The sequence below is a fragment of the Venturia canescens genome, chromosome 10, assembly GCF_019457755.1.
Source record: "Venturia canescens isolate UGA chromosome 10, ASM1945775v1, whole genome shotgun sequence".
NCBI classification, from domain to species: Eukaryota; Metazoa; Arthropoda; class Insecta; order Hymenoptera; family Ichneumonidae; genus Venturia; species Venturia canescens.
Genome location: NC_057430.1, coordinates 10,584,437 through 10,611,271, shown reverse-complemented (window position 1 = coordinate 10,611,271; position 26,835 = coordinate 10,584,437). Strand labels below are relative to the sequence as shown.

Here is a 26,835-nt window from a genome sequence, read left to right as displayed (position 1 = left end):
CACTTACCCTCCTCTCGTCCTCTTGGTAAAAGAACGTCGCGTTTTCAACAATCCGATGATCTGGCAGCTCTTCGAATGGTTGCTCCCGAGCAAATGTTAGGATTTCCCAAAACGTTACGGCGAACGACCATACGTCACTTTTCGAGGTGTTTTTACCCTGAATTGATAAGTAACAATTGTTACGGAATAATTAGTAACGATATGAATTTCTGGATGAACTTTGTAGTTTTTTTTCGACCAGATAATTCCAGCAACTACGAAACCCCACTGTGACGGATGCTAATTAGTAAATATTGGACGAGGCTAATGCGAGCCAATCAGTATAAAACAAACGATTTTGTTCCTTTTTTCAGTGAAATGCTCTTATAAGTGTGATAATTAAGATTTTCTTAAGAAAGTCTTGAAATTTACTTAGAGTTGAAATGAGCAGTCGACTGACACGCATATCAAATTTCAAAGGGTTCGTGTCTTATTGGTTGTTGAGATAAACGTGTTTCAATACAAAAAAAAATACACAGGGGTAAATCGTTTATCTTTTCATGTAACGAATGAACACTTCTTACGAAATTTATGAAAAAATACACAAGAACAATGAAATATATAATGAAGGTTTGGGAAAATTTTTAAGACGATTGTTTTACTAATAAATAGAAATATATTACGTTAAAGATTGAACGAAATTGTTAATGAGCACTCGTATAACCTCGCATTTGCTTATTTCAGCATTTTGCTTCTTCTTAACTTGAGCCTTCTTTCATTTATTAATGCTTTTTTATTGATCCATTTCTCTCTGTGTTTAGCCTTTGCCCTCTCTAATGCGATTTTTTGCATAAAAAACTATGGTATTTCAGCCAGGGACGAATGAAATTTCGGGTCGAGTCAGTGATAATCATTGAGGCTTGTAATTTCATTTACCAAAAATAAGTCGAAAAAATTTATTTGCAATATCGAATTATAACTCTGGCATTACTTTAAAGTGATAATATCTTCAATTAGGAAGTAAAAATGAACTCGATTTAGAAACCCATAAAATACGATCCTTCGGGCATGATCGACCTTAAATATATTCGTAAAATCTTCACAATATTTGATGAACATTTGAAAAAAAATCTCGCTCTGGCTATTCGAGTACATTCGTTGTCGGGGTCACGATTTCTTTCGCGGTGTCTAAAACAAAAGCTCACACATGTTTATTCACTCAAAGCTTCAGTAGACAAAGGCGGAGGTTCGACCGTTATTTTCAATGAACTTTTCATTTAAAAAATGAACAAAGAACGCTGGTTCGGCTCGAAAAGGTGTTTTGGAATTTCACTTGTTCGAAGAATCAATGGAAAGACAAGCTCAAATTGAAAATTCCTGTGCTATTACATGAGCAAACAATGGATTTATTACATTTCGACGATATTGGGATAATTCAGCTATTTCACAAAGGTTGGAAGCAATACACTCAATTCATGTATTCAGCGAGGAGGGTTAAGGAATCGAAAATATGGCTCCTGAATTTCCCTGTAGAAAGCTCACACTATTCATTCGATTGCAACGCGATCCGGGATGCATGCCCCGATTCGATTTTTCATCGCTTTCTGTCAACAACAAACAAGCTCATGATCTCACGTGGTTAATTTTCACGTTTCGATCTGCGTCTACATCAGTGGGATGTTCACACGAAAATGGCAATAAAACGATAGGGAAAAAAATATGGATTCGATCTCGATGCGTAACTCGTGGAACGCGAATGAAAGCGTGACAGAGTCGTTTTAATAAATAAACACGCGCAGTATACTATTTGACGGGTGGATAAAAAAAATGTGCTGACACTAACGACGCAATGGTTTTTATTTTTTAATTTCTTTCAATGTCGGTCCATTCATCAGTTAACATGTGACACGTCACGTCACGTGATTATCGGATTTCCAATTAAGAATCGAACGTGTATTTTGACTCCGGTCTAGCTCCCGCGTGTGCATGTGTCGACTCTTCTTTTTAGAGAGTCAAATAAAAACAAACTGGATATTTTTTCACCATGTCGCAGCGGAAAACTGACGGGGAATTCTCTTTCACTTCATCCAACACGAGACTCAATGAATATATTTTTAGGGGGAAAAAAACGTCGCAGTGGTCTCTCACTGGAAGCTTCATCCTCTAGTGCAATCGAGGCTTTTGATACAGAAGTATTCAGGGGCTCGTTATTCATTTGCACTTCTGCTACAAATAAGTCCGGTGATTTCCATGTTTCAGTGTAAGGCCGTTCATGTGTACCCCGAAAAGTATCGTTTTGATTGGTCACTCATTACTTTTGATTTTTAGCTTTTGGGCCAATGCTCGATAGGACTGAAATCTGTTCCGAAGTTCAAACACAGAAGGTTCGTTTCCCTTAATTTTCTATTCAAAATTTGTATCATTTCGCACTTTTTATTTAGTCTTCCTGACAAGAGTATCAAAGGAAAAGTCGCGCAACCTTTGTCGTTCGAATTGATTTCTTTTGTGGAAATTCTCGTTGCACAATAGAACGGTTGGATTGATGACTCTGATCTTATGACGCGTTATCATTATGCTTGAAACTCTCTAAACTCACCAGCAGCATCGATTCCCACGCCATCCATCGGATAGGCAACGGCGGTCGTCCCTCCACTTTGAAATAGTCCGCAACATAAGCGGCTCTTCCGGGACCCAAGTCGGAAACTTTAACCGTGTAGTTTCGATGCACCAGACAATTTCTGAAACACATTCGTCACGATCCCGACGTCGTTCAATTATTCCGAGCCATTTCCGCATTCCTCGTCGAGTTTATTCGTTAGCATCACAAAAATAGTAGGATAGGAAGACGAATTATTCTATCGCTCAGAAGCTTTGCTGTCCTGATTAAATGAGATGTAAAATGAAACTCCGAAAATGTTATTTTTTTCGTAATCGTACTGCATGATTGTTTTTAACAGGAATTCTAACCACGACCTTAAAACTATTTTATTCAACTTGAAAGGAAAATCAGCACAATTTCTGAAGCATCACTTTTCAGATTCGAAGGCAATTTATTCAAAAAATTATGAAAATTCAATGAATTTAATGATGATTCATCAAAAGAGCCTGAAAAAACATTTCAATGAAACTTGAGGTATTCATCCTTTCACGAACCCGAATATTCTACAAATAACTGATTTTAAATAACAGTAAAGTAAAAGTGGATGCGAATAGATTGGCGAAGTTTCAGGTCAGGTTATCGAGCATTTAATAAAGAATTACAATTTCAAAAATAGTTAAATTTATACAGGAGCTTATGAAGATTCCATTATCACCACATTTCTATTCAATAATTCATATACTAAATAATTCTAAATTCCTGATACAAAATATCTCTCTGATAGATAAAAAAATGTAGGAAACCCATAGCGACGAAAAAAAAGGGTTACCGAATATTTAATAGAGATATTAACGATAGAAATTGGAAAAATGGCAGAAGCAGAAGCTTTTCCTATATAACTGCAATTTCTCAGGGGTTCGGAATTAGTCTAAATTTCGATTGCTCTAATTTGAGCCACCATTCGGTCATGGGAAAGGAATGCTTTAAAAAATCGCTAGATTCTCTTAGAATCGACCGATACCTACGATTTCTGAAACCTTTTTAAATTTATTGATTTTCTCCGCGCCAGGACACAAGAAGAAAAAAGTTGGTGCTAACTTTTGAATCAAATTTCTGTGAGTTCCAATATTTTTATCTCATTAAAGATAAATAAATGATGTATCAACCGAGAAGTAATTATCTCATGAAAGTTGGTGTTAAATAAACAACATTGTTTGAAAATCGACGACTGTCGATATGATTCTGTAACAACAAAGGTCGATGTTAGGAAAAAGTGTGAAGCTCTTCATTTTTTCCCTGTTTAATTGCTTAGTGTGCACAAGGGGTGTACTGAACAAATATACATTTGGAGCAACGTTAATGAGGCTTTTCATACAAGTTCGGTGCATTAGGGAGGAAGAAAGTGAAATTTGTTAGCTTGAGTTGACCGAAACTTTTAATTTTCATGGGAAAAACTTCGTCTCTCATTTTTAAAATCTTTTCTCTCTTTCCTTCTTTCCTTCTTTCCTTTTTTGTCTGCCCCTCGACTAGCTCTCATTATTCGTCATTTAATTTAAAATTTATTAAGATCCATTAACCTCCGCTTCCTCTTTCTAGCCCGCAGTATTTCATTCTGTGTTCGTCCATGATGGACATCATTTTATGGTTAACAGATGAGCCAAAGATAAAAAAACAACGGAAGAAGGAATTGAATCTCGTGGTAGTTTTCAGTTACTCAACGAAATCCAGTTATCAATATATTTTTTTGAATCTCCTACCGGAAATTCAAACCTTCTGCTGACACAAGCTCAAACCATGTGATTCGTTCCTTCCAAATATTTGCTGGCCGGTTCTGCTCGGTACGTCGTGTCACGAAATCTGGGTTAATAACCAGGGCAACGAGTTCATGTGGCAAAATAGGAAAAGACGTATTTGTTTTGTCAGTATTTGCGTATTCAGTACACTCGCTTCCCACGAGCACATATCCTTGGAAACTGTAAATATGTTTTTGACAATATTAATAGGTCGTTTGAAGTCGCATGTGAATTTTTCATTTGCTTACAGTTTGGCAGTGTTGCATTTCTGCATGTTGTTCTAACATAGTTCGAGCATGCTCTTGCTGAAATGTACTTTCACTAATTTCTGAGCTTTCAAGATGTTTTTTTTTTACAAAAGTTTGGGGCTTGCGGATGGATGGCGTGTAGTGTTTCAAGGCATAGTTGATGTTTCGCGAACGTTACAGTTTGCATCATCAGAAGCTCTCCGATACTGTGTTCATTTTCGTACGATTAAGTAGAATGCACGAAATGAAAGTTCCATGTCTCAAGTATGCTTTCGAGCGAAACCGTCCGAAGGTGTTTACCATTTTTTTCCGTCATAATTCTCGTGTGCATTTGAAGGATCAGTAAATACGAGTGCGCTGTTTCTGTCGATCGATCCCGAATTTCTTTCGAATAATCCCATTCGAAAGGAGTTTGAGCATTTTGAGCATCAACTGACAAAGTGTGTCAAAAAAAGTTAATAATTATTATCGCAGCTGAAATGAATTGATTGCAAAGAAGAAATCCGAGCATTCTCTCTCGAAAGGAATGGAAGGGGCACGAGGCTATATTTAGTACGAGCACGAGAGTCCGTGTTTGGTCCAATATTGTGTTAACGAGTCATGGCGCATAGTTCCCCAAAATTGCTCCTTTCGCTGATGCTTCAACTTACGAAAACGGAAATGAATCGTTGATGAGGGTGTGCTAAATGGAATTGTAATTAAGTTTTATGATTGACGTTAATAACTCGAATACTTAAGCAGAATTCCGTCCTATTTACGAAGTTCAAACTTCAAATATACCCCCACTAATCATGGTGATACACAATGCTCGAGTTCTCGAAAAAAAAAATGCAAAAGAAAATATTATCAAAGCCGTTCATTGGATTAATTCAGATAAACAATTCCCATCAAAAACGCTAATTAAATTCATAGTAAATATCACTTGTTTCCAATCGAGATAAAATCCCTGGTAATTATCTCGAGTGAAAGATCCAAGATAAAAAAAAAAATTGATTTTTCAATGGTACGATTCCATACGTAACAATGAGAATGAGGATAAATTGATATGATTGTTTATCGAATCAGTTTCATCAAATTGAATATATGGCTACAAACATTTTTTTTTTGTAAAGAAAAAAGAAAAAAGTTCTTACCTCGTGGCAAGATCCTGATGTACGAAGTCCATTTCTTCGAGATACTTCATGCCCGATGCTATCTGCGTCGCCATGTATATGAGAGTGCCGAAGCTGAAAGAAAAATCGCTTTTTCCGGCATATATACTTTTTGCACGAGTGCATTTTCCAATGCATCCGATGCTCTATCGATATTCTCGTTTTTCCTGTTATTTTTTTTTTTTTATTTTTTTACTTTTTTACTTTTTTCATCTCTTTACGTTCTCATCGATTTTCTCGGTTCCTACATTTACGAAAGTCGACGGGGATCCCCTCGAAACGCGAAATCGTCAAAGTGGTCCAGAATAAATCGAAGCAAAAGGTAAAAGCCAAACGGTTACGTTGAAATCGGACCAGACACACGTATACTTTTCAGCACGTAGCGTGTATCTAATATTGAGAAGATATTTCGGAACGCGTGTTTGTATGCGTAGAATTTCCTTTCTATATATAGCTTAGATTTCCTCCAAAGTCTCGCCTTTAAGCCTTTTCCGTTCACTTTGAATCTTCTCTGTATGTCTATTCCCCAATCCTATGTATTCGTTCACATGTTATCTATACAGGGTGTCGCGCGATGTTCAATGCCGACGAATGATGACTGGAATTCAGGACTTGAAAAGTCTTTTAATTAATGATGATTTAAGCTCAGGCTCTTTTTCGATGAGTTGTTAACGCTCAACGCGGAGCATTCTTTTGGGGCAAATAGAACCGAAACCGTTATGAAAAGCCTAAGAGAGCATAGGATCAATTTTTTAGAGCACCGAATTTCCTAAAAAAAAGTTCCGAACAGTAGTTTTCCATTTTCAGGAGTTCAGCTTAGAAAGCTGATCGAAAAGTCTGCTTTTCAAGGCCCGTAGAGCGAACGTTTTTCCAGGTTCTTTTTTCAGACAGCTCTCGGGATCAAACTACTGAAGATAGGTGAGAGTTTTGGGCAACTTTTTCGTTGGAAATTTGATGCTCTTCAAGATTGGTCTCTTGGACTTTTACGCTACTTCTAACCGTTTCGATGTTATGCACGGATAAAGAAGACGGTCCTCGAAATCCTTTAGAGTCACAGCTCATCGAAAGACAGTCCGACAAAAAACAGCACCAGGCACTTTTCCAAATGGATTTTAATCCTGAACTCAAGATCGGACCTAGGACCATTGAACGTTGGGACACCCTGTGCATCTGGTTGTCCTATCTAGGCTCTGTTTAATTTCATAAAAAAGTATTGCAAACTCTCTTGAATATTCATGAAAAATACGTAACGAAAAATGATAGATTTATGTCAATAGTAGATTTAATCAGATTAGTATTGCAAAACCGTCCGTTTTTATTTGCTCTCCGATATGCTGAATTTTTGTACCAGTTATTTTTCATAAAAATACGAGACAGCGGGCTATCACTTTTCATCTATATTCGAACGATTCACTGGTCACGTAGGGAAATGAAAAAAAAAAAAAAATGAAAAAAAGAGCTGGTCGTTGTTATGTAATTAGTTCCACATTGACTGTAATAACGACCCCGGCAATTTTAACCTCTCGTGAGAGTTTTCAATGAGTATATATGACCACCTATATGTGCTTCACGAGTTTCTGCTATTTGCACAGTGTAATTTCCACTGATGCCTAATGGGGATATGGAGGAAAGCCTAGGGCCAGTTTGGTAATTTTGTCGGAGTTGCGAGCCGAGGTAACTCCTCGTCGTATCTTATTCTCTATGTAATAACGTTGCACACGTACAACTGGAGTATTTCATACGGAAAGAAGCAACATATTTTGGCTAACGATCATGAATTCTGTCAGACGTCAATGGAATACCGAATTTCTTATTTGTTCCTCACTTCCTTCCCCGTTGAAATATCGTTGCCTAATGGTAGGTGTCAGGATTTGAAAAACAACGTCAAAAAAATATTCATTCGAAAATATTATTCCAAATGATGTCCACGGATGAGTTTAAAAGAACGGAAAACAAAAAATCAAAGATGGAAAACACTTTTTTATCCGAAATTCGAACATAGCAAATTTCATAATTCTCATTGAACTGACTAAGCACTTATCAAAATTGAAGTACACTATGAAGATCCGATGATTGACAAAAAAATGAATGAATTTAAATGTACGGCATTGTTGAAGTTCATTTTCGAATAAAAGTAGGAAAAATAAAGATAAGGAGTGAAAGAAAAATTATGGAACGTTGTTAGATATTACCTTAGGGTTTTGGCTGTGTGTACCGTAGAAGTCTCAGCTATGTGGCTCTGTAGGTATTGATTCAGATCACCGTACTCTCCGTTTTCCGATACAATGCACATGGGATCATCCTCGAGACTGGCACCGAGTAAACGGGCAACGTTCCGATCGGCTACCCGCGCCAACCTCTTCGCTTCTTGTTGAAATTCTATCCTAAAATACATGAGAGGGAGGATAGACATATAAGAGAGCATTCAGAAGTAATATTTTTATGACCATTCAATACTGCCATAAAGCTCGCACACACACGCACATAAAATGTGTTGGATCGATTCTCTCTCACGGAGCGCATTCATTCGTGAATACGAGGAATTCCACGCGGTTTTAACTGCCTCGAAATATCATATTTTTCACGAAAGCATTACGAAAAAATTGGCTTCAAATTGAAAAGATACCTAAAACGTTCACATATTATAAAAAAAAGAAATGGTTAAAACATCGAACCGGAAAAAGCATTGCGGAGCACAAATATATAAAAAACGTACATGTGTTCTTTTTATATGAATTGTTACAGAGAATGAAAAAGATGGATGGGAAGTTTTTTTTTTCACGAATCATTACAAAATGGGTTTTTGAATCGTCGGAGTTTTAGTAACCACTTCTGTGCGATTGGATTTGCAACGAATGCCCCGTATATATTTGTATATCGAACTCTTTCGCTGTTGCTACTTTTCCTCGATCTATTGTAAAGAGAAACACGAACACTTCCCTGGGGTTTGTCTCGCCCCCAACCCTTTCTCCCAACATCCTTTATGCCCTTCTGTATGTACATGTATATTTTAGTGCCACTGGGTACGAGACAGATAAAGCTCGGTATAGTGTGACGCAGAGTATTGATAACACGCACACTGCATCAGATAGGTATAATAGAAGTGTGTTGTGGTCCACCGAATCGAGAACTGGGAGGAGAACTCGAGCTGTGCGAGTTAAAGAAGAGAGGCTGCTTTCACGTTCTGAACTTTTTTGATGACTTTTACATGATCGTCAAATAAGAATTTCAGTTTTATTCTCGATCATAAAATTTTTCTTCTCTTGACCTTAATCCGAGACAATTTCTTACGTTTTTTTACAGTCGATGCAGAACAAAAGAAATCTTTTGGAAAAAGGTACTTTACGAGACGTATAATGAAGAAAATTCTCGTGGACGGGAATCGAATGGATTGAACATCTGATCGATACCACAGAATGGAAAGTTTTGCTTGTTTTGGTAAAAGTTGTACGGTAGGAAGCGTTCCAAAATAACACTATCAAACATATGATAGCATATATTGTAACGGCCTCATCCCCTGGTACGATTTCTCGTTTCACGGGAATCCGGCAGAGGGCTGCGGATAAAGGGCTATCGCGTTAGCGCAGCATCACCGTACGCTTATAAGGCTCCCAACCTTTCTTTCCTCCTGGTCCTTATTCCTATCAAGATCGTAATATAACAAAAGCAATAATGGAGCATTACCCATACCCATCGTCTATACGAGGTTAAGCACTTCAGTCATTAAGGCGTGACACTTCGCCTAGCGGCGTCCCCCGATAGATCATTTTCGAGAACCGATGCTCTTTACTCGTTCCTGGCAAAATCTGTTGGTTAGTGCACGAACCTGCACATTGACACCTATCCTACAAGAGAGATAAGAGAATCTAAAAAATCCTGAGTTCCGATATTTCGAAAATAACCACCTCCCGAATATCGAAACCTTTCAACAGAAACTTTTCTTTTAGTTACGAGAAAAAATATAGGAATTCAGTTCGCATCGAGATGTCATTCGTTGCTCACGCAACGTTTTCAAGTTAAGAAAAAGTTAAAAAATTCTTATTAATGTTCGAATATAATTAATTCTACACACATCAATTCTAATATTATTACAAATCAAACAAGAATTTCAAAACGAAAATTGTATTCCAGCCGATCCGAAGCCTGAGGTCTGACCCTCGATAAATGTTACTTCAAAAGTCAATAGGAGTGGAAAATCGTTTCCTCCTCATTGTCAACAAAGGAGTCGATACTAAATTCTTCCTCATCTACATTAAATATTTTTCACCCCTGCACTTTTCAATTTGTTAATTTCTCGTTACATTTAAATTGGTTCAAATAAATTCGGTTTTTCATGCCTTTTAAAGATTTTTCCCCAAACCTTGTCGTTATTATTGAATTTAATTAAATTTACAAAAAAACAACTTCACGAAGGAAAAAAAGTTGTTGGGAGTTGAATAAAAAATCGATTACGTATGCCTTGGAAATCATGAAATTCGAAATGATTCTACTTGTTATCTTATTTGCTTGTTATCTTATTTTTACCGATATATAGAGGAGTAAGTATTTGGAACGGCAGAGAACAATCTGGTGAGCCCTTCGAGTCCCGATCTCTATGATGTTAGTTGAGGAAGCTTGGCTCAGGGTTTCTTACATTACGATGCCCATCAAGCGTTCAATTGCATCGATATAAACGTGGACGCTCCCTTCGACTGTAGTTTTTGTGACGGTAATCGAATAAAGTGGTGGGTGCGCAACCCTTTCAGAAGAAGGAAGAACGGAAGAGTTTATCCGAAGGTTTGCCTCTCTTGTTTCGCTGCTTCTTGGCTTTTTATTTATCTCTGTTGCTCTTGAAACGCCCACAGAGTCCGTGGAAAGACAAGCAATCGCGGTAAACGAAGGAAAAGTCGATTTAGCCGATCCGAAAACACCGATTTTCTCGCGTCTTCTTACGTACTGACTCATACTATGAAAATAGCTCAGTGTAAGATCGATGGTTTTAGGTGTGTATCTCTCCGCACACAGAAAAGTATACAATGAAAAGTAGTAAGAAGTAGTCGTGCGAGGGTACGAAATTCCGAGTAGGTGAATCGAGTGGAAAGTGAAACGATCTTCTTCGCCTTCCCATCTGGGACTTGGCACAGCTGGTGCAGAATACTTGTGCAGTTTATATATAAAACACACTGAAGAGTACGAGGACGAAAGGGTTTTCGTCGATAGGAAGAGGAGCCGAGCCCCTTAAAAGGACCACCTGTGTGCGTGTGTGTGTGTGTGTTTCTTTCATGAAATTTCCTTCAACAATAATTCATGGCTTCCCCCCTTTATCCGATGCAACAACACTTTCCTTCTAACTTAACTTCGAAATCGAAAATCCAGCTATGAGTAATGAAGATATTAACACTTAAGGAAGTGAAGATGCCACGAAACATTATTTGCAAAAAAGCATCCTATAGGAAAGCCTGCTCCCTGAGAGCTCTCATATTAAGGCAGATTCTCTCTGAATTCACCTCACCTTATACGACCACCCAACCTTCCTCTTTCTGTCTCCCTCACCCTTGTCGTCTTCCTAGCTTACTCGAGGTTAATGGATTCACCGCATCAGAAACTCCGCTGGGTTCTCATCCGATCCGTATCGTACGACAAAGTCTGTAAATCCCCTAGGACTTATATCACACGATGTTTAGTTCACCATTCTCACCCCAAATTCCACTGCTCTTCTTGTGATTATTTAAACGTATTGGGCTCATGTATGCATGTATTTGTGTCATGAAATATTCTTGTAGGAAGACTCGACGAAGCTGAACGTTAGAATTCTATGTTAAGATAACTTGGCTCGTCGCTTAAGAAATATCCAGTGGAGTCACTGGATTGGGACAGACACTACGGTGGCATGACTACCTTCCCCTTTCCTGTTACATTATTCGTGCTCTCTGTGCGCAGAATTCTGGCTCTAGATCAAACAATACTTATGCAATATCCAGAAAAGGGTTTTATCGCTATGAAAGTATAGTGAAAAAGTGTAGAAAAGGACGAGAGAGTGTGAAAAAATTCAAGCAAAAGGTGAACAGTTGAGGAAAAATAAATGCTCGACTACATCATTGTTTAAGCATGTCTTAAAGGCGAAGTTCCGTGATCGTATGATTCACTTAATCGCAGCCCAATTCCCAGCACGATATCAATAATAAATTTGGTATCACTGATCCGGGTAATGTCAGATCGGAAATCGAACGTACCTTAAGGTATCCGAGGAGCCTGGTCGCAGTGATTTGACGACAACGAGGTCGCTGCCGGTGCCTCTGAATATGTCTTCATACCCGGGGAACCTGTCGACTTCGCACAAGTGAATATCCCCATAGTAACCGCAGCCAAGGCTCTCGACGATGTTGAGTCTTTCCCTGGGGAAGTTGAAGATGCAGCATCCTGATGGTGCAGCAGGGCCGACGGTGCTGCCTCCGAGGCTGCCACCGATACCGAGATCCTCGTCTTCCTCGTCCTCGGTGAGCATGTCCTCGGGGCTGTAACTGGCCAGACTGCCAGACGGCTTTGCGCTCAAGCTTGTTGGTGCTGGTGGCGTGTTTGGACTCGGTGGCGACGGTGGAAGTGGTGGCAAGTCCGGACTCTGCGATAATGATCGATATAGTGATCTCACCTTGGTTAGGATTGTCCTCGCAGAGACACGAGCGTGATTGCTACTTCACGTGGATCATCATACCACGCACATACCAATATACACAGACACTCGCGATCGTATGGCCTACTAAACCTACGGTCGAACGTCATCTACCACAGAACCCTTCCCCCGCCGAGCATCCTGTCTCACCAAGTCCGATCAAGCACTTATCCCTGGAGGATCATCCACAATAGCACGCTCCAACTATCTCATTGCTCTTGTGGCCTTCCTCTTACAATTAATAATCTCGGCGATACAAACAGCCCTTCAATCAATATCTCTACGTCTGATTGGACAAACAGACGTTCCTCGTTTCCAGAAGCAGTGTATTCGCAGAAGGCGAACAACTCGACGTCGAATAATATTATTGATGGTACACGGATAAATCCTGAGTGCTGGGAATTCCTTGTTCAACCGAGTACACTGTTGAGTCGGAGTATCAAGCTGATTCGATATTTCCATAATCATTGTGGGTCATCTAATTATTGCAAAACCTGTTAGCCTATGACTTGCACGATTTTTCTACAAGACCTCCGATGCGGTTGCTAAGCGTGCTTGGGCGTTCTGGGGCGAAGGGGAATTAATTATAATGTGAATAAATTGCTCCGAAGGTATCGCCTGCCTTGCGCAATACTTGGGCTAAACTTACCTTGCATATTTCCGTACTGGCGTAATATTTTTCCGGCGGAGGTGGTATGGGCGGTGGATTACATGGATATTCTTGAACCGGCGGAATAGGTCTGGCAAGATTGATTGCTGTGTTAAGCAGCAGTGGAACGATTGGCTGCGGTTGAGCTGTTCCTTCCGGAGTTCCTGTAGGTTGTTTTTGTGTTATTATTTTTTGTTTAATTCTTTTCTTTAGAGTGGTTTTTTTTCTCACTATTGAGGTACATGGACCACCCTCGAACAATGGGGAAAACCATGAAAATAATCACAATAACACCTGCGTGTTGTTCTTCGGAACTCGACGTTTCTCATAGACATAAAAAAATAAATAAATAAAATAAATGAAACAACGCGCTAAAAATGTATCTTTTGTTCAGACAATCCTAGGAAATAGCTGCAAAAGTAGCCTTCTTTTCACTTCAAATATTCCATCATGTTTTTTACCATTATAAACCATAAAACGTGATGCGAATTCCGCTTCCCTTTTATTTGGATCTACCATGCCGAGAGGATAAATTCACAATACACGCGCAGTGTACTCCAGTAGATTTATGTACACATTGTACAAATTTGTATATAATATTATTCGCATCGTTCATTTGCGAATGTGTAGAAAAATAGGGAAAAACGCTGCTCGTCTCTTGTTCCATTCGGTTGAAAGCCTCCGCCGTGATATTATTCTATATAACAGTGTGGCAATCCGGTAATTGGGATGATATATAATGACTGGCTAATACGAAAGAATGAACGAAACAAAAAGCAATTCAATTAATTCCAACAAATCTTCTTTTGCGTATGATGGAATGAATTTAAAACTCATCAGCATCATTGGATTTGAGCACATTAAGATTAGTCAGGGCTTTTGTGACGACGTATTAGTTGATTGTTAACGAAAAATTTATCTACTGTTGATAAAAAAAAATTCAAATAATTGTCAATGCAGAGGCGAACATTTTTGAGGAATAATCGTTGATGAATTAGAATAACTTCTGAGTTTAATAATGTCTAGTCAACGTGTCACGTTGACTCTAGCGAGTCCAGCTTAAAAACCGATGAATCGGTCAGCAACGTTGAGAGAGGATTGAACATTTAAGAGCTAAACAGAATGAGAGAAATCGAGCAAGGGCTAAAAAACTCTGTGGAACAAACGAACGAGCTCGATTCGTAAAAACCTCCAATTCTCGCTGTCTTTCTCCCTCGTGAGATTTATTTTAACAAAGTGCAAAAGTGTGCTCAGTCCCCAGGCTGGTCACTCCGAACTCTGGTTATCAACGCATGTTGTGCGTTATACGATGGATGTACACTGCATCCGAGTGCCGTGAATCGACTCCAAAACATTCGTATATAAACCGAGGGTGTTTGCTGCTCAAGAGTAGGACATCGATGCTTTGATGGACTATCCGTTGTGTTCGAGTTACACACCGTTCAACATCAAATTGATCGCCCAATCAATGGAATGTTTTATCTCAATCAATCGAGTCGTTCCATTTTCGAAATCAGAATTCGTACGAATGCATGATTTTTTTTCCATGTTTGTCACCGGAACCATGGTGTGAGTGAAACAAAAAATTCGAGCAAAATGGAAGATTCTCATGGGGATTCAAAAAAGTTGTTTTTCGATCGCTCTCAAATATGTCAGATTTCTGTATTAAAAATACAACAAAATATTTAAACGCATTGTCAAACATTTTCTCTTCCAATCATTCAAAGTTGGAAAAAATAATGATGAAGCTTGAGAAATTTGACAATTTCAGTTGAAACGCCTCATGCATCGATCGAAAGGTTTAGGTCCACGATGACCGTTGCGCTAATCGCCAGCCAAGAATAATTTACCAGGGGGAACGTAATATACAGTGAGTAAAAGCGCGACGTTGGTAGTGGCGGATTCAACACCCTCTAGCAGATTACCATTTACCCCGCAGCTATATATAACGTTATATAACATGTATATATGAGTTCTAGTTGATCGTGATTCTAACCAATCGTTGACCGAAAGAGAAAGGGTGTGTTTTCCCTCGACTGCAGGCAGCCCGTTGGGGTCACTCTAGCCTAGCATCCCCCTGACTATTTGCCAGCAGCAGGTAGCAATGGGGAAAGGAGAGGATGGTCGAAAGCCCTTTTCGACCCTTCAAACTTGAACGCGGATTTCCATCGGAGCAGCTATAATTGTTGGTGATAATTTGAACCAGTGCGATATGCGTTCCGTGGATCTTCACGGATTTTAAATGAAAAAAAAACACTAAAAAAAAAAAAGAAATAAACAAATCATGAGTGGACTCGGGGCTAGATTTTTCTTCGGAAATTCACTCCCCAAAAGGAGGAACCATCAGCTTGACGTAAAGTGAGGTAATGTAAATACGAATTTGATTGTTTTTATCTAAGTTATCTTGGTTATGTAAACCCTGTTTGTTTTGTTTATATGGGATTAACCCCCAAAAATACGTCAGCTTTGGGTCGAATTTATGTGAAATATTAAAAAATCGGAGAATCAAACGACCTCCCATTTTGCAAACGTGTTCTTTAGAGTTCAAACTGTGGAATAATACTCTTTTTTTTCTCTAATCTGTCATTATTTTTTATTTGGTATTTCTTATGTGTTAAATATTCGAAGATTGGAAATTGGTTACTATAAAATGGCTGAAGGAAGTGGATTAAAAATTGGAGAGTCTATAGAAAATGCATCGAAAATATATTCCGAAAGTTTCATTAAGCTATCGTCATTTTTCTCAAGCTGATGTTCCTCCTTAATCTTTTTCGATAGTTCAAGTTGGAGGGGTGGGCATATCGGAGAGAATAATTGAATGATAGTCTTGACTCGACGAAAAAAAACTTCGACATACGACCAGTTAAATGTTGGTAGAATTTTCAGTCTACAAAACTTTCTCACTGCCATTTGCACACGTTCATGCGAGTGAGTTCCACGTCAGATTACACAAAAAGGAAGTAATCTAAATTTAGCATCCTGTTCAAATTTGCACCAACTTTGTATTGTATAACTCGAGCACTGTGCCCGGAGGTGGTGGGTTTACCGTGACGAAATAGTTTACCGGACTATTTAAACTGCTCAAGCGGGGAGCATGGGTGAGAAGGTTTGTCGCGGCTAGTGGTCGATGCCGGGGGAGCTGAGGACGTTGTTTGCGAGGTAATATCTCTTCACGGGTGTTCGACTATGACGCTCCGTCGTTCGGAGGCTTTCTCTTGTTTTGACCGATCCTATACAACCATTTCGACTTCCTCTGCTTGTTTCTATTTCGCTTTCTCAGCCGGTCATTTCCCACTGCAATCCCAACAATTCTCCATCGCGTCTATAATAACAGTCATAATAATAACCGCTCAAAAGTTTTCACCGGACGAAACTATCTCGCTTGATTTTCAGGACCAACTATTAACGTGGTTTCCATTGAACAGGCACAATATCTCAAGCGAACCAACGCGCATTTCTACCTTATTCAGCAATGCGATAGGATTGTTATTATATCGAGAGAAATATTGTTTTCGAAACTTTGAAACTATTCTCTTGCCACCTCTGCACTTCTGTTCTTCCCAGGAACAATTAAACCTTCGGAGCTTCCAACGAAAAGTACCAATTAATTTTCACATCGATTAAAATACTTAAGCAGCGCACGGTTAAAACGATCATCAAGAAGGAAACACAGCAAAATTATAAAATAATCAAAAAATCTTTGAAGGGTCATCCCGTGTGGCAGCCGGATTTTTTGGAGTTTCTTCACGATTTTTTTGCGGCGAGGAAAAAAAATACAGACTTTTGAAATTCGAAGGATTTATTTATTGATATTTCAACTCCATGATAGAATTTTTGAACTCTGATATTTTGGGTAGGTCCGGTGTAAAACTACTCTCCAGGAACTCAAAGTTTTTTTTTATGGTTGCCACGATTCCAGAGGATTGGTTGATCTGAGATCGAAAAACTAAAGAGCGTTTTAATTTGTAAAGCAGTGGCTATCGCCTGAGCTAAAATCAAACAGAATTTTTTTAAATTGAAGGATTTTCGCGCTTTGAAACATTTTTAAGAATTGAAATTTTGTGTTTCAGAGCACGGAAATCCTTTAATTTTTAATATTCCTGTATGATTTTAGTTCACGCGACAGCCGCTGCTTTAAAAATCAAAACGCTCTTTGCTTTTTTCATCTCAGATCAGCCAATCCTTCGGAATCATGGAAACCATAAAAAAACATACGGGTTCCTGTGGAGTATTTTTACACCGAATCTACCCGAGATATCAGAGTTAAAACGTTCTATCATAGACTTAAAATACCAATAAACAAACCCTTCAAATTTCAAAAGTCCAAGTTTTATCCTCGCCATAAAAAAGTCACGAAAAAACTCCAAAAAATTCAGCTGCCACACGGGGCGACCCCCTAAAATCGTGTGTTTTTCATCATTATAATTCGTCAACAATATTATCGAAGGTTCTGATAACATACTTTAAGCTATAATGCTTAATGTGACATTGAAACTAAGACTAATACTGACCGGTATATTCGGTGCTGGTTTTGTGAAGCTGGGGCGTGGTAATGGTCGAATTGGTGATGTTGTAGGCTCCTGGCTGGTACTGAGCAGGAAGAGGCGGGCAGATCGGACCCTTGTCCTCGTTCTCATCCACCGCGGAGACCTGCCGAATACACATATATGCATGAAGCTGGGGAGATTTGATGCGGTTCGCGTTATCGTAAATGGGTGTGACATTTATGCGCATCATTGACTGCCACCGGGATTCTTGTTGAGGTATTGTCATGCGTACGTACATAGAGCGCATCGGTTATGTGCTGGGTCGAATAGTCGAGGTACGTAAGCAATCGGCGTATGTATGTATTATGAGTAACGCGTTTGAGATTGAGGCGTGAAACAGTTGAAACGAAAAGCTTTGGCTTCCGCGTTCTTCATAGCCGATGAAAACGTATTCCAAAACCACAACATTGAATTGATAGAGTTGTTATTACTCTTGTCAGCTACTCTATGAACGAGCCTACGAACGGACGACTCTGTTCATAGCTCTTTCTCCCTGGCCTTTTACCCGCTTATTTCCTTCTCACTCATCGCCCTGTCTGCCTATCGAGTTTTCTCTTTCATCAACGTACATAAGTTTACATAATGTGCCCTACTTGCTCTATTTGCGTTCAAACTGTGCACAACTCCATTCCTCTCGCTTTAACTCCGTCCACCAATCGGTAACTCTCGCAGTCAGCTCGCGTCACGTACTTTCCAAGTTGGATCGTTTCATCGAATATACTCTATGAGGGGTGGATAGTGTTCCAGGTACGTTCGCGGCACTGCTAGCGCAGTTTTTGCTTCATTCGTATGGATAATTGCTAGCTTCGCAATGGCTTGTTGGAGTTTTTCGTTTGTCGAGAGCTGTTGCTTCGTACAAGCGATTGTCAAAATTGGGCTGAGTTTGACGCTCCAGCCACGGTCGGTTGCGTTCCTTCTGGTCGATTTTTTTATTGGGCCGACGAGGATCCAACGAATGCATCAACATACTTTGTATCCATTGAAACCCCGGAGTGTTGCAATGAAACCTCCGAGAATCTGGAGGCTCGTTGAAAATTTGATGAAAGAAGAGCAGCGCGTGATCTCGCAGGGAAGGCAATAACGCTTGCGTCATCTGCGTCAGAGCTAATGCCAATTTCAATGATCACAGGGTTATAACGTGATGGATCAAAGGTCACAGGCATTGACGATTCTGCATATCTTGGTGCGACGATTCGCCACCCCTAGGAGAATGCGTACGATGAGAGAAAGAGCGAGAGAGACAGGGAGGATAATGCGTCTACAAATTGCTAATGAACAAAAGGACAGGAACGATGTTGCTTCAGCCCTTGAATCCTGCCCACAGAAGCCTTTTGTTTCCAAGACCTCGATGTGCGTACTTGCAAGGTATAAGGGCGGCGCGCAGTTGAATATCGGTAGGCTCATGGAGCATGTGGTGGTGTATCGGTGAGGATGATGCGATGTGGACGAAGGAATTGATAGACACTGGTCACTGCGTGTACGGAGCTGGGCATTTATTACCATACGTATCGAATGAGCTCTGGAGATATCTCGTTTACTGGTACAGTGATGGTGTTACCAATGGCAAATAGTATGGTGGCAGCGAAACTCTGCAAGGCAACTTCGCTAGGTATAGGTAGTGACGAAGTAAGAGGAGGAGGTGGAGGAGGAAACCCGATGCGATCGTATATGCTGAACACACGACAGAAATCCACTCGACGTTGAAATACGTCCCCGATGTGTCCAACAGCCAGGTCATCTCGTCGTATTTCTACCTTCTCGTATGGTCACACATAACCTACAGGTTTACAATGCCTACTATATACACCGGCCGTTCCATCGACTCAACTCCCATTTGCCTCCTTCTTCTCCCCCAGCCCTTTCTACTGTTCCTTGCCACAAGCCCCTTCCTCTCGGTTCTTGTGTCCTCGCGCGTACATCTAATCTATCACGGAGATTATATTGAACATAACGTATACTGGTGCGGATATCGTGTTTGCGGTAATTTCGACCTTCTCCCAGCACAATTCGTTGCTACACGCTCAACCTACGCGAACAATATCTGCGCCTGTATAGACGGACGTTTGCTCTCGTGGTACGCATATCGTCCATCCCCAATGCGCATTCCTCCAATGGATAGACGGATGTTGGCAATCTCTTTCTCGCGGTTTCGCTATCGAGAGGTCTCTGGCACTTGATGTCGTACGGGGTTCTTTCCTACGCGCTCATACAGCAATGGGATGCTACTTCGGACGATTGTTACTTCATTTGGTTCTGAGACTCATGTGGCTTGCGGATATACATTTAGAAACAGTGGATACCACTTGGAATTTTTGAAGTCGAAATTCTTTGACGCAGCTTGGTCAAAGAATTTCAAGTCAAACTGTCTCAAGGGGTTTCGGTTTCGAAATTTGCAGCTATTTGTTTTACACTCACGCTTGCGATATATAGCGACTGATGCATCCTCTTAATGTGTAATCGTGAGCGATAACGCGGGGAGACATTTTTGGACTCACGCAGCCACCTTACAGACCGTTATAGAGTTTCATTTGCTAGTTTGACAGGGGAATTCATTATTCGACGTACAAGCGGTGAAATATATCGCGCTCTTTCCCCTTCACTCGTTTTCTCATGCTTTTTTTTGTGTGTGCATTTTTTCACGTTTGCCAATGGAATTAGCGAAACGTGCCTTGACAAATTGGCCTCGTTTATGCGTTCATTGAGTTTGCTCGGTCTCCATTCTCTTTTCCACTTTCAATTCGTACAGTTGTTTTCATCATTCGTTATTTATCGGAAATAAAATTTCAGCCTCATCCGATCAATCGATATCCAAAACACTTTGTTATTATCCTGCTAATTATTTTCATATTTACTGTAATAAAATTTCACTCACTTTGTCTCCACGCAGTCGAGGGTTTTGTAATTTTTATGATTTTTCATATCTGCAAGAGATCTCGTCATTAAAATCTCGCTCATCATTAAAATATACGTTACTAAAAGGAGAAACTGCGTTTACTTTATTACAAAATTTGGTCCTCCGCCTCCATTTTACAACTGTCATGTCAACTTCAGAAGCCAGCAAGCTTTTAATTAACTTCCTCACTGAACCACGTCGAGCTTTAATTACTAGTTGAAAAGTAATAAAAAATGATAAAGAAAACGGCGGATGTTGAGAGTTTAATAAAAATGCTATTTCAAAATATATAAGCACGCGAAAAAGAGACATTAAGCATTTACTGAGATCTCTCCTTGTACAGCGTTCTACGAAATTGCCACGTTTATGATATTTCAACATTTCATAAATCAAATTTTAATAACGTAGCAAATCAGGGGACCGGGATTGCTTCTATGAAGTTCAGTAACGTTCAGAGGAAGTTTCTCGACAATTTTTTTTTTTTTTAATTTGAAATAAAATGACTGGCCCCTTCGTTCAGATTGGCTCGAACACTTCGGGTGCAGTTTTACGTAAATAAATATCAGTGTGCACGTGCCTGATCTGTCAAAATAATTATTCGAGCGGATTGTGTTGATAGTGTTGAACAAAACATGGAGCGACACGTTCTACATCGAACAGCAGTAAAAATCGAGTTTTTTTTCCGTCGTGTGAAAATTGGTGTACATTTTTTGTCGACGCAACGTGCTATCGCTTGTTTGAATACTTTCTCGTTCTCACGGCACACTATCTGCATCTCTTTTGCTGCCATACCCTCGGTGTAATCCTCATCCATGCGTAGATCGGCGTCGCTAACGAATCGTCGCATCACCCTAAATAGAAACATTCGGCAATCGCGATATCCGAGATTCTTTCGTATCATAGAACGTTTGAATGAAACGGGGTTGGAGCCGGATGTTTGCCGCTGGCAAATTCGGCGTTATTTTTAAACACGGAGCCGCTTGCAATGAGAATTGAGAGAGCGCGTGCTGCTGCAACGGAACTGCAAATTGGCCAATTTTTCAAAGAAGCTTCATCAAAAAACGTGAATTTACAGAAACAAAATTTGTTACAAATGCACATACATTTTTGTTCTGTGTCTCTGTATTTTTTTACTTTTTGCACTTCTGGCGCTCTCATTCGTCAGTGAAAAAATGGAAGCAATAAATAATCCCCTGACTGCTCTCGTTTATGGGACGTGCCCGTTAATTTTTCATTCGAAAGAATGTGTGTCGTTAAATGGGCCATTGTTTAAAAGCTCCCTTCGACTCTTAATCTTTTTTTCTCCTCTCCTCTCCCACTCCGTACTCTCCGTCGGCCACCCTTACCGCCCTCATTTCAATTACTGCACAATAGCTATTGTTTATCAGTTCAGTGACAATGATATCCTCGTCCTTCAGCCCCTCAGTATTCTGGACGTGCGTGTTGTTCCAACGGTGTGAACACCGCTCCGATTATTATGCAAAGCACAACGAGCAACGTTTCACCAAACGCCAACGATTAGTCAACCCAATGAACGTTAAAATACGTGCCGTGGAATTCTAACCAGTTGTGCTTTCCTGCTCCCCGATGCCAATAGTCCTATCACCGGGAGGCCACATGTACCAATGTACGAACATTCGAATATATATAAATATATGTTTATCAATGTTCAACACACGAGTTTATATAAATTTATATAACCCCACGTCCATTTATTTATATACGTGCATACTCGAATGTTATATTCGTACGTTTATATATGTGTTGTCCCTACATGTCGTACCGAGGCAAGTCGAACAGGCAAAACGACGATCTATTACGAAGGTCAATGAACACCGCACACGAGATTCGCGATGGTGGGTACAGCGGCAAATGTTTGACATCGAATTGAGTCCCCTTTCGATAAATGCCGAGCAGGAACCGCAATTAGTTCGTATACACTCATTAACAGCTCGCTCCCCCCACCTCTCTCTCTTACTCCGATGGTCTTTCTCTTTCACTCATTTGCCACAAAATAGGTTTGCAGTATGGTAAAACCTTGACACGCCAAATAATTTGGTATGTAAAAGTATTTCGGTTGAAAAAACCTCGAAATTAGCAAGCTTTTTTGGAATTTCAAACATTTTTTCAAGTGCTGAGCTAGCGTCGAAATATTCGTTGTGCAGTGCGCAATGGGAACTTGGTAATATTTTTTCTTAAGGTACGTCTTGAAATTTACACAGAGTTTAGATGGGTAGTCAACTGACAAGCAATCCAAATTTTAAAGGGGTCGTCTTATTGGTTATTGAGATAAACGCGGTTAAATATGAAGAAAAATACACAGGGTTATATGCGTAAAAAATCGGTTATCTTTCCATATAAGGAATGAATGCTTCTTATAAAGTTTATGCAAAAGTACACAATAATAATGAAGTTTATAATGAAGGCTGGGAAAAAATTCGAGACGATTGTCTAACTAGCAATAAAGATATATTACGTTAAAGATTGAACGAAATTGGTAATGAGCACTCGTGCAACCTTCCATTTGCTTATTTCAGCATTTTGTTTCTCTTGGTTTGGGCCATTCTTGTCGTAGTCTTCTGTCTTTTTATTAACACTTTTATCTTGATCCATTTCCCTTTCTGTTTACCCTTTGCCCTCTCTAATGCGATGTTTTGCATAAAAAAACTGTGGTATTTTAGCCAGGGGCGAATGAAATTATGGGTTTGGTCAGTGATGGATTCCCGTTGAAAAAATTTATTTAGAATTTTGAATTAATAACTCTGACATTAATTTAGAGTGGTAATATCTTTAATTAGGAAGTAAAAATCAACCCAATTTAGGCATCCATAAAATACGATCCTTCGAGCATGATCTACTTTAAGGCTCCAAATGAATAGATTTTTTTCATAAACTTCCATGAAGCAGAAATAAATGTTGGAGACGATAAGAAACCTTCAAAAGTCCGTGCTACTGGAAATTGGAGAGCAATTGTCGTTTTTGCATGCGAGAAAAAGTTTTACAACTCTACTACTGACGGCTGAATGTCCATTTTCGTTTTTTAGCTTCACATTTGTTTGAGAAAATACAGCGAAGCCAAAACTTGTGTGAAAGTTTTTGCTGCATTTATATTCGCAACCTGAACATTCATTGGGTTCGCTTTCATTCAGGTTGTTTGTACATAAATTGTTGTTTTGGATGCTGTAGGTCAAGCATTGAAAAATAATTTCATTCGATCTCAAATATTTTGTCGTTCATAGAAAATTCTTGGTTTTTCGTTGATTGAACTTCGCGTCAAACGTGAGTTGGTAATGTCGCACGGTCCCTATAGTCCGGAGTAAAATGTCACAAGAATTTTACGAAAGCAACGACGTACATTTCAATTAGGCAAAACACGGCTGTGAACGAAAGATATTGGAAGAACTTGAGGAGCAGAGTAAAAATTTTACATAAACTTTTCATCGCAGCTTCGGAGAAAGAGGGTTCTAAGACGCGTTGAGTAATTTTAGTTTTTACAACCGTTCCAGCTTGTACCTCGAAAGATTTCGAATTTCTCTCAGCTCTGGCAAAGAGGCTTTTGATCCTTGAAAATGAGTTATTTCTCCACTGATCCTTTCTTCTCCTTGAATTCGTCTCCTTCGACCCAGAGTTATTGAATTCGTTAGGCTAAGAATTCGTCGCCTCGGTCCTAATGCGGCATAAAGTGCAATGTCCCTTTCCCCATAAAATACCTTAATGTACACAGTCATAGATTCCGCAATTCTCGTTTTTTTTCTTCCATTCTACAATAAAAGCCTGGTTTATTGTCTCGCGACGAGGACACGTTGCTAAGAATGTCTCCGAAGGTGAGGATTAAGGCGTTATTCACGCATAGGAATCGTACCTTCGGTTCTCATAGCCCTTATCTTAGGAAGCTCGAAGGACACTGATGTTTCACGGTGCAATATGGAAATGCAGCATGGCGTTTATAAACCTTTGCCATCTGGTGTTTATTTTGGGCCACAGGTCGTTGAGAAGCGACCGGAGGAAATCATAGCTTTTGAGTTACGATACGCGTCCGCGTGTCTCTTTGGGAGCATTCTCTCGAGGCAAACATCTTCTCGTATGCGAGTTATTCAGCCAGGAAATTAACGTTTTTATGGCAAACAATTCGTATGCCATTAAAAAAAGGCGAGCCAATGATAAGGAGGAGTGTGTACGCTTGGATGGCAGTGAAGGGAGTTAAAGTGCATGGAAGGTGGCTTGGAAAAAGGCGAGGAATGAGGTGTCTCGAGGGAAAAATGTCTGTAAGAAAAGGAGCGAGATTGTCTGTCTGGGCGACGTGGAAGAAAACGAGCATAACGTTATTAAGCAGCCTTCCTTCTTTGCCTCTCTTTCCTTGGAGCCTTCTGACGCAATATCCATTGATTCGTTTTTCCCTTCTTCCCAACACCGTAAAATAGAAGCACGTATAAATGTACTCGTTCATATCGCGTCGTCGGAGCTTTCTTGTGAGAAAAAGCACGTGGTCGGGGCCGAAGCAACAACGGCGCAAGCACACCAAGGCCAAATAGTGTACATAGACACCCCTCCTTAAAAGGGGTGGTGTTAATTTCCGTTTAGGGTGCGTTAGGGAACGTCGTCGTGATGCTTCTTCTCCATCGTTAAGATAAGATAACCGGTCCTGGCACACCGACCGAACAACAACCCGTCGCTGTAATTTTGCCGCGCTCGTCGGAGAAACCTCCGCTTTCACGAACCCTCTATTCTTCTTCTTTTTTCCTTTGATTAGACACTCAAACACCGCGACAGGCTACACGTCTGTCCTCATCTCTACTCCTGACAACTAACTTTTTTTTTTCGTTGATACACTCTTTATTTTCAGGCAAATTTCTCTAGGCAGCCGACCGAGCAGCCGACAGATAGGACGTAAATTATTTTTTCTGGAATTTCGAGACTTTGAAACGTAGTTAAATTGATGAACTGCGATTGGACAATTCGTTTGCTCGTCAAAAAGACTGATTTTACGAGAAAATTTTTCATCCGCGGATCGACATTTTTTATCTTAACTCCCCGGCTAAGAAGAGTTTGGTGAGATAGCGAAAAGTGATTATTCGATGATTCAATTTTTGCTCACGTCATATTTGGATGAGGGGAAAAGGGAATTGAGTTTTTGGAGGGATTGAGAGACACCGCTGATTAGGCGGTGACGAAGCTGCAGGTCCCTGTTCCCGAGCCAAAGCATCGAAGCGAAGTTGCAAATTAGTAACGGCGAGCAGTCACGTTGGGGGTGGACCGTATCGTCGGTTAAGTTGTCGAAACTTCGTCGGAGGCAATTTCGGTTAATGATAATTGAGATTGGCTTTTCGTTGTTCTCGTCGTTTGAGCTGAAAAGTCTTTGGGCTCCTTAACGAGTGGCGTAACCTTGGTTTCAAGACGCTTCGACCTTGAGAACGTGGTCGAAATGACAGTTGATTCGAGTCGCAATTTCTTGGTTGAATTTTTTGCGAAGAAAGGAAAACAGCTAAATAAATATTTGCTTGCATACGCGATTCTACAATTTTCCAGCAACTCTCGTTACTCAATTGAAGAGAGGAAAAATAATTATAAAATAACGAGAAGCAGAGAGCGGGCGAGTGCCAGAAACACGAGCGCACCAGGCATTTCGGTAACGAGGCACATTAAAGGTGCGCGATAATAAGTTGGAAAGAGGTGAAAAAGAAAAAAACGAAAAAACAACGAGAGAGGAATAAATAGCGAAGGGAGCAAAAGTAAACGGCGCCCGTTATTAAATATTTCATTCATGGTCTCGTTTCTCTTTCTTCGTCTTTCTCTCTCTTTGGCACAGCCACGCAGCAGCGCATGCACAAGAATTCGTTGCGCGGAAGTAGCCGTGTATTCACATTTATCCCATGAATGCACGAAACTATTTTTTCCCCTAGTTACCTCTTTGCCTCGGTGAATGAACCCGTTCATATAGACTTCAAGTTTATCTTTCCCTGCTGTTGTTTTTCTTTTTTCACTCCTACGCCGGGGATTTTTATTTATACACGAAGAGGTCTCGGAGCGAACCACCGAAGAAATACAAGTAATATAGAAACGTAGCGAGCAAGAGAAAAATGATAAAAAGACATCCTCGAACGCGGGGATTCTCGCGAACGTTGAAGAGTCGCTCAATGTGTGTGCAGCATTTGCCATAATTTCCCCGAGGTGGGATATGATTGGAAAGTCTGAGGATGTATGTACATATAAAACTACATTAAAGTAGTCTCATCCGAGTTTGTATGAGGTTATTTGAAAGGCACAGACGAGAATCCGCCTCGAGTTCTTTGGATAAATATTTCACATTTTTTCGCTTTTACTCGATTG

At 40.0% G+C, this 26,835-nt stretch overlaps 1 protein-coding gene across 2 annotated transcripts in view; it reads right to left on the bottom strand.

Annotated features, from left to right (window-relative positions):
* Ddr (discoidin domain-containing receptor 2) overlaps positions 1–26,835 on the bottom strand; it is an 83,871-nt gene that overhangs the window by 6,210 nt on the left and 50,826 nt on the right. For both annotated transcript variants that reach the window (XM_043430382.1, XM_043430381.1), the window contains exons 9-15: positions 17,580–17,718; positions 13,069–13,232; positions 11,983–12,368; positions 7,963–8,154; positions 5,753–5,845; positions 2,576–2,717; positions 8–157 (exon numbers count right to left, since the gene is read on the bottom strand). In XM_043430382.1, the coding sequence (XP_043286317.1) occupies positions 8–157; positions 2,576–2,717; positions 5,753–5,845; positions 7,963–8,154; positions 11,983–12,368; positions 13,069–13,232; positions 17,580–17,718 (1,266 nt within the window). The remainder of the gene's footprint in view (positions 1–7; positions 158–2,575; positions 2,718–5,752; positions 5,846–7,962; positions 8,155–11,982; positions 12,369–13,068; positions 13,233–17,579; positions 17,719–26,835) is intronic.